The sequence below is a fragment of the Aplysia californica genome, unplaced genomic scaffold, assembly GCF_000002075.1.
Source record: "Aplysia californica isolate F4 #8 unplaced genomic scaffold, AplCal3.0 scaffold00607, whole genome shotgun sequence".
NCBI classification, from domain to species: Eukaryota; Metazoa; Mollusca; class Gastropoda; order Aplysiida; family Aplysiidae; genus Aplysia; species Aplysia californica.
In genome coordinates this window covers 446,740-455,819 of record NW_004797877.1, presented here as the reverse complement: position 1 = coordinate 455,819, position 9,080 = coordinate 446,740, and the positions used below count along the sequence as shown (strand labels likewise).

At 41.3% G+C, this 9,080-nt stretch overlaps 1 protein-coding gene across 1 annotated transcript in view; it reads right to left on the bottom strand.

Moving 5' to 3' along the window:
• Positions 1-4,795, bottom strand: part of LOC101853031 (integrator complex subunit 4) — a gene marked incomplete in the record, with an annotated part of 22,996 nt that extends 18,201 nt beyond the window's left edge. Inside the window, 5 exon segments of the mRNA XM_013087597.2 lie at positions 1,060-1,199; positions 1,906-2,094; positions 2,731-2,837; positions 3,627-3,936; positions 4,728-4,795. Of these exon segments, the coding sequence (XP_012943051.2) occupies positions 1,060-1,199; positions 1,906-2,094; positions 2,731-2,837; positions 3,627-3,936; positions 4,728-4,781 (800 nt within the window).
• Positions 4,796-9,080: the final 4,285 nt, after the last annotated feature.

Genomic DNA, 9,080 nt, shown 5'->3' with positions numbered 1-9,080 from the left:
GAGGGGGAGGATTATTGGGGTAGTGGGGGGAGTAGGGGGAAAGAGAGAGAGAAAGTAAGTGAGAGAAGAAAGCAAACCAAATTTTTTTTTTTTTATTTTTCCAGAGCAGCATTAGGGCTAAATTATCACAAAATTAAGGACAAACATTCGGTGTGCACATCATCAGTTTTCACTGGAGTGTAAGTAGTTAACAAGCAGCAGCAGCTCATTTGCACAACAAAGAGCAAAGGAGTAGCAGTAGAAAGGCTACAGAAAGAGCCAGGAGCCTAGATGAGGGTGCAAAGGGGGGGGGGGGGGGGAGGGAGAAAGTGGAGACGAAAGCTGTCGACAGAATTAGGTTAAAGAGCAGGAAAGTAGGTGAAAGGAGAAAATTGGTCGCTTTTAAGCACAAGGGGGGCTATCCCGATAAAAGCTGTTTTGAGAAAATGGAAGGTAAAGTTTTTGCACCTTGCTTTGTTTTTTTAAAAGAAAAGGAGAGTTTTCTCTATAACCAAACAAATATACACACCAATATGAAACCAAACTTCTCTTATAGGTAGGGCTATGCCCACTTTTGATGTAGGTTAAGATTTCTGGAAACCCCCCGATATCTGGGTTAGCCCGCTTGTCCTTATAAGTGTCCAGTTCTGAAGTAGAAAATTTTCTATGACTGTCGAGTTTTGAACCCTGGACCTATTGAATGAGAGGCGAACACCGTAACCTCTGGACCATGAGAGCCCCCTTAGCCTGTAGCCTTGGTTTCATTTTTCTAAAGAGGGAAGTGTGTTAGAGCCCAGTTGAGAGAGCAGAATTTTCATTCACTCTTACAAATTTAGCGCAGAAATAATAGAAACACTGGAACTCCTTTATGTTACCGACAAAAAAGAACATAAACAAAACTGGATTAACAAAATTAACATAAACACTGGAACTCCTTTATGTTACCGACAAAAGAGAACATAAACAAAACTGGATTAACAAAATTAGCATAAACACTGGAACTCCTTTGTGTTACTTATGACAAAGAACATGAATAAATCAGTAACAACAAAAAGGACCTCAAGGGCTATCCCAAGATACCTCTCAGGATAGAAGTGAGCAAGCACCCAGATGAGCTGTATGGCTGCCAGCCGGACGCCCTCGTAGTCGTCGGTGAGAGCCGAACACGCCTGTTGGTACACTGTCTCCGCCACCGGCTGGCCGCTGTTGTGCAGAGACAGCTGAGTAGGTCAAGAGAAAAAAACATTTGTTCAATATTTTAATTTTTGTAAGAGTTTTACGGCATTTGCAACACAACTATGTAATATAAGCACCTAAGATACTAGAGAGGAACATACTAAAAAACAGGAGGAGTTTTTTTGGTGGGTTTTTTTATAGTAGAGGGTTTTACGGCGCTCACAACTGCATAAGGTCATATGAGCGCCAAGGGGTGGGTGTCAACAGAGAAGTCTTTACAGGGAATCAGACTAAGACTGCTCACCTCTCTTGCTTCAACAGCACAAGGTCTGCTTCGACTATCAAGGCACCTCGGAAATAGCAGGTCACAAGAGAGTGACAAACACACAAAAGAAGTAGAGGAAAATGACAATAGTAAGGATCAGGAAAGAAAAAGCAGCAGTTCCCTGTTGCAGATCAGGCAGTTATGAGCGTGACATGAGTCAGCCCATGTACAATTCTACTATGCTTGAACGAGAAATGTCCCCCCTTTGAGAATGGCCTAAAGACACTACTGTCAGTGGCACTGCCCCGGGGGGTCTCAGGAGGAGAGAAAACGACGATATGTTTTTGGAAAGAAGGCACAAACCACACCCCAGCATCCGCCAACCACCCAAACATTTATCTAAGGAACAGTGAAGTCCATAAATACAGCAACAACGATTCACTACGATAAAAAGGGTGTGCTACAGACAAGAGAACAGCGCTTACCATAGCCTCAAAGGCACTGCAGCGCACCCGTGGGTCCGGATCAGCTATGTAGCGTGTCAGCAACTCTTGCACAGATACAGGCCAATCTGGCGAGGCAGGTGTGTCTTTCCTCTGGCTCTCGCACGAGGCTAAACGGCCAATCAGCTGGAGACAGCTGCTTCTCACCCTGTGATCTCCATGGGAGACATTCTGGGGACAGAAAATATATACCAAGTCTACCTCTAATAACAGTTGGGTGTACAGAAAAAAGCGCAACATCCCTTTCAACACGCTTAGCAAAACTACAAAAGACCGCAGAGTGAAAGAGCAGAACTTTTGTGAAAAGATTATACAAGGTGAGACAGCAAGTATGTTTTTATTACCAAAAATGCTGTACATCATTTTCTTTTTCTTTTATAATTACAAAAAATGAAATTTCTCATGACCCAACTTGAAGAACAACGGTAAGCAGAAGAGTGGCTTCCGTGAGCAAACTAATCTAAATATAATTACAGGAAATTTTGTGGATAATTTCCATGCCTGTTTGGGAATGGACCTCTCATTTCTGAAAAATTCAATTCAATACCAATCAGAGGAATTTAGAAGGCCATAACTTGTACAGCAAACAGAAAAAAGTCTAATGAAATTTAAAAATACAGTTAAACATTTTTAAGCCTTGGGACATTCTGCAGGACAACGAAGGACAACTTACACAATTTCTCTTGGTATATTGTTTAATTGAAACCTAAGTACTTAGAATTTTATTTCCAGAAAATCAACTCAATCGTGCAATCTTGGCAAATACATAACCTGTGCAAGGGAATATATATACAAGTATTTACCTACCTTGTATGCCGCCAACATGAACTTTTTGATGTACGGGCTGCTGGGGGAAAAGATTTGGCTAATAGCCTGGGCAGAGAGAAACAGCTGGCTGAGTACCTTGTGTGACGCTGCAGGAGGAAAAAGAAAGGAAAGGAGAAAAAAAGATAAATTTTATACTTAAAGTGAAAATTATTTATAATATCAGAAAACTGTTACAAAAATCTAACTGATAAGATGTATGTTTTAATAATCCAGAAGTGAACTTTACAAAGATTTTTAAAAACTTGACACGAATGGATGGACATGAGTTGGTTGGAATACAGAAAAACACTTTAAAAAACTTAAAGAATCTTAATTAAAACACACTGACGTGGCAGGAACCGATGGAACAAAGGAGACAGAGATAAATAATCACGGCGTCACTTTTCACCCGATTCAGTTACTTTTAGTTAGCGTGATTCAGCAGCCTGCAGGAACTCCTCGGCTCGGGATCACGGGATAAGTTATATGGTACAATGTTCGTTCTATTTTGAGTCTCAAGAGCAGAAATGCGTACTTTAGGTGCATTAAATGATAACATAAATACAAGGATACAAGTCTAAAACTTTAGGTTGAAAAGTACCAAAAATTAAGTCAGCCAAGACAGAGCAGCGGCAGGGAGATGACCCTTGTGACCCCGACGTGATAAGGCGTTCGGCAGGGAACCCCCGCTGCAGTTAAAATTCAACTGCCGATGCGCCTTGTAATAAACATTGAAAGAAAAAGTATTGTGACATAACATAGAAGTAGATTCCATAATGCAAAGTACACAACTGTTGTTTTTTGTTATATATATTAATCTGTAACTAATGCTGTTCATGATTTTCAGAACTCTCAGGACACTTTCTGAAAAAATGGCATGAATGTACGAGACTCACTCTCAGAATTTGTCCTGGATAGTACATCGTCCACCAGCATTTGGGCACAAAATCCCGGTACCAGAGCCAACCTGGCGTAGATGGAAATAATCTTGCATCTTACGATGGAATCTCGCTCGCCCGCAAGATGTTCCGACAGCTCAGCATAAATTGATTCAGCAGCTTCTTTATCAGTGGGAATGTTGGTGGACAGTTTCAGCAGTATAAACAGCGTCTCTTGTGGGCTGGCAGTGCTGGAGAGGTTGAGAGAAATACTTGGGGCACTAGACCGTTGAATGAGTCGCAACTTTTTTACTGGCTGGGGCTCTTCCTGAAAGACAAATATTAAAATTAAGCACAAAAATTGCTTATAGTTTTAAATTCATATTAAATAAAACATTTATAATTTGTCTTTTTTGCTTGTTTTCAGTCGTACTTCAGATGGTGGGGGAGGGGGCGTGAAAAAAAACGGTACAACTGCACCAAGAGCATAGGCCTCAATACAGATCTGGATCTACATGATAATTATAATTTATTAAAATTATTGAAAAATAAAAAGTAGAATTTCACATGAGTGCCCCTCATCATTTTATCATTTTCAGTTTCAGCAAGAAGGCAAATTCTCATTTCCATTGTTTGCCTCAGTTCAATTCCCTCTGCCCTCTCTCCTTGAATTTTAATTTTAGCTTACGAGTTTGTTAAGTGAAATGATCTTTTGTGTGTTTGCGTGTGTGTGAGTGTTGCGAGTGAGAGAGAGAGAGAGCTCACATGACATGGAGAGAGAGAGAGAGAGAGAGAGAGAGAGAGAGAGAGAGAGATAGAGGGGGGGAGGTGGGCGGGTATTTAAAACGACGATACTGCAGGCTGACGAGTTGATGAGTGATCTACTTTCTAAACTTTAACTTAAGTTGAGTTTTAGAATTTTAAATTTTAGACAGGAGAGACTGAGATACTGTTACTGTTGACTGTTGGTTGTTCCGTCCAAGTTCAGGTTCTAGGAACACGGACAGTAGGCTGGTTCTACGTGTGTAATGTGAATACCACCCTATCCAAAGCTAGAATAACACAGCATACTACATTTAAATTCTAGCCCTCATTTGGAGATTTTATGTGTGTGCATACCGTCACAACATGACTAAATTCGGCAAGAGCCCGTTTCTTCAGCTTCGCAGCCATCTTCGAAGTCTTTTGTGAAGAAGTTAGAAAGTAGATCTAAATCAAGAGGAAGGAGCAAAGAAAGTTTCGACTTCATCTTCTCTCCTTTCCTCTTTCTCCTTTTTCTTCCTCTTCTTCATCTCCCCGCCGCCTTAGGCCTAAACCACAGAATTCTACACTCATTCTGTGGCCTAAACCATACACGCCAATACATGGATATGGGGGGGGGGGGGTGCCCTTACTGAAAATACCTGCTATACCAATAGGAAGTGATTATTCACACCGGGTGTGCGAATAAGAAATAATTTTATTCGCATAGGGTCGAGCCTTACGTTGATTTTGGACCTCGTTTTTCACACCCGGGTATCCCACCTTTTGGCAAAGGCTTTAAATGTTAAAACAACTGGACACTAGATCTAGATTATATCTAGATTATATCTAGATCTAGATCTAGATCTAGTATAACTTGTTTCAGATTTAGGGTTAAAATAAGCATGCACCAAGGAGATTAAAAGTAGTTCTAAACTCCTTGGCATGCACTCATCTCTCTCTCTCTCTCTCTCTCTCTCTCTCTCTCTCTCTCTCTCTCTCTCTCTCTCTCTCTCTCTCTCTCTCCTCTCTCTATAGCGCAAGGGAAACAGAAACAAAAACGAAAAAAGAGAAATTTGAGTCATTATCATTGACACAATACATGTACACAACTCGAATTCCAATTTGAGTTTGTTTGTTGTTGTTGTTTTGTTGTTGTTGTATCGCATTGCACAATTAGAATTAGAATCTAGATCTATCCCTACGCGAAAGAGGATGAAAAGGGGGAAAATTAGGAAATGCTATATCTAGATAATTTCCATCCTTCTTTTGAAACGCCCTGTGCCAATAATAGTTTGTGGTATTCACACACCCTGTGAGAATATAATTTCGGAGCATTCACACACCCTGTGTGAATAACCTTTCATTGTACATGTATTCACACAGTATTCGGCGTCGGTGGCCTAGTGGTTAGGCTCTCGGACTCGCAACCGTAAGGTCGTGGGTTCGAATCCCGTCAAGGGCCCGACGTTGTGTCCTTGGGAAAGGTACTTTACACGAATTTTCCTCACTTCACCCAGGTGGGAATGGGTACCCGGCTATAGACAGCGAAAGATCTTGTCAGTTTGTTAGTGTTTGAGCGCTTAATCGGCTGCTCGCACTGTATGCTTCCCGGGAAGCTGAGAATGTTTCAGAGTGTTCTATGGTCTGCTGGGGTAATAATATAGTGTAAAGCGCATAGAGCCTGGCTGTTGAGCGGGGATATGCGCAAAACAAATGCTATCTATTATTATTATTATTATTTATTATTATTATTATTATTATTATTCACACACCCTGTGCGAATAAAATTTCACAATATTCACACAATATTCACACATCCTTTGCGAATAAAATTACATACTTTGCGAATACATGTACAATTCCATAGTATTCACTCACCCTGTGCGAATAACTACAGCCATACAAATAAAAAGAAGGTGTAATTTCTCTAATGAGCATTCTCGATCCCAATGTACAAACACAGTGTGTGCGTATGTGTGTGTGTGTGTGTGTGTGTGTGTGTGTGTGTGTGTGTGTGTGTGTGTGTGTGTGTGTGTGTGCGTGCGTGTGTGTTGTTTGTGTGTGTGTGGGGGAGAGAGAGAGAGAGAGAGAGAGAGAGAGAGAGAGAGAGAGAGAGAGAGAAAGAGATAGAGAGGGGGAGAAGGAGGAGACATAATGTGGAAGCCCTTGTTTCATATGACTTATGACTAAAATAAGAAAGGAAAACAACCCTTCTTCTTCTATAATTTATAATAATATTATTCTTCATTGTTCAAAGTATCGGTTTTTTTAGCGTCGAAAAGTGTTCCAAATAATCTCCACTCTCTAATGTGCAAAACGTAAAAAAGTCTAAAAATGAAAATTCAACTGTCAAAACTGTCAACTGAACGACTGAACGGTGAACGAAATCTTCGTCCAGGGACAATGTGTCACTGTCAATCACTCACACAGAATTCTATAGTATAAGTCTAGAGAAGCTATACTATAGATCTAGATAGTAGAATTCTGGTACCGAATTCTGTGCTGTCAATGCCCACTATCAACTGTCTAGTGGAACTTCAACTGTCAGTGGAACTGTCTGGATACGCAGTGGTCTTATTTGCTAGGTCTAGCCTTCTAGATTAGAGTTAGACTATATCTAGATTCTAGATCTATCACTTGACTGTGTTGTTGCGCACACCGCTGTTTTCATAGAGGTTAGTCAGGTGTATGATTCTAGATCTAGAATCTAGATCTAGATCTAGATATCTAGATCTAGTAGGCCTATCATTAAGTCTAAGTTTATTATTATGTCTTGCTTGCCTTTCATTTTCAACATTTTTGAGTGTAGAATCTAGAAATTTAGAATCTAGATCTAGATATAGTCTAGATTTATATAGAATCTAGATATAGATCTAGATCTAGAATCTAGACTAGGCCTTACTGCTTCAGCCTGTATTACATCTTTTATAAAACTCGAAGTCAGACCTGGTAACCGGGAACAAAGTCACGAAGTATACAGACCTGGTAGAGGAAATCTTTTGTCTTGTGATTTTGGAAAGTTTCAGCGCCCAGACCGGGTAGAGAGAGAGAGAGAGTGTGTGTGTGCATGTGTCAGTGTGTATTTGAGGAGAGAGAGAGAGGAGGGGGTAGAGAACAGCAGGAAGTGAGCTGCTAGCATTAAATTAGCAAATCACATGCACGCCCAAGTTGACAGGCGGGAACGAGAGAAAGATAGAGTGGGAAAGTAGGTGGGGGAGAAAGAAAGACAGAGATCAAAGAGAAAGAGAAGGCGAGCGATACACAGGACACAGAGGAAAGAGACAAATTCAAAGAGAAAGAGATAGAAGGGGGGGGGGAGAGGCAGAAAATGAGGGGAGATAGGGAGATAGACAGAGAAATAGAGAGAGGGTGACTGCTCGATTGAAATTAAATGACATTGTTCTTTTCTTCAAATTGTCTCGTCCTCCAACGGAGGAAAAACGATTGTTCATCGAAAAGACCGCAATCTTCGAAACTAGAGAATGATTTTATATAGGGAGTGTATACAGACCCGGTAACCGGGAATAAAGTCACAAAGTATACAGACCCGCTAGGGTAACTCTTTCGTGATTTCGGAAAGTTTCAGCGCCCTCTTGGCTCAGGGTAGAACTAGGTTCTTCTAGATCTATGGCCTAGATCTAGGTCTAGATCTAGACAGACAGATAAATCATTGATCTAGTTTCGAGGCTAGCCTAGATATCTAGATCTAAATCTAAATGAAGATTGCGGATGTATTTTCAATGAACGATCGTTTTTCCTCCGTTTTGGAGTTGGAGGAATCACAATTTGAAGAATTTAAGAACAATGTCATAATTTCAATCGAGCAGTCACCCTCTTTATTTCTCTCTCTCTCTCTCTCTCTCTCTCTCTCTCTCTCTCTCTCTCTCTCTCTCTCTCTCTCTCTCTCTCTCTCTCTCTCTCTCTCTCTCTCTCTCTCCCTTCCCCCCCTTCTCTCTCTCTCTCTCTCTCTCTCTCTCTCTCTCTCTCTCTCTCTCTCTCTCTCTCTCTCCTCTCTCTCTCTCTCTCTCTCTCTCTCTCTCTCTCTCTCCTCTGTCGCTGTGTATCACTCGCATTCTCTTTTTCTTTGTTTGTCTCTGTCTTTCTTTCTCCCCACCTATTTCCCACTCTATCTTTCTCTCGTTCCCTCCTGCCAACTGGGGCATACATTTTGCTAGCACTTCCCCCTGCTCTCTCTCTCTCTCTCTCTCTCTCACTCACTCACTCTCTCTCTCTCTCTCTCTCTCTCTCTCTCTCTCTCACTCACTCACTCTCTCTCTCTCTCTCTCTCTCTCTCTCTCTCTCTCTCTCTCTCTCTCTCTCTCTCACACACACACACACACACACACATACACACACACACACACACACACACACACACACACACACACTACCGGGTCTGGGCGCTGAAAGTTCCCGAAATCACAAAAGAGTTCCCCTACCGGGTCTGTATACTTTGTGACTTTGTTTCCGGTTACCGGGTCTGTATACACTTCGTTTTATATATTAAATGTCTGTCTGTCCTGATCAAGATCTAGGCCTTAGATTTAGAAGAACCTTTAAGTCTACCCTGAACCAAGAGGGTGCTGAGATTTTCCGAAATCACAAAAGATTTCCCCCTACCGGGTCTGTAAACTTGGTGACTTTGTTCCGGGTTACCGGGTCTGTATTCAGACATTTAAAAATCTCTAGCTCTAGAAATTGAATTCAATGCAAAAAATGCTTCCTCCC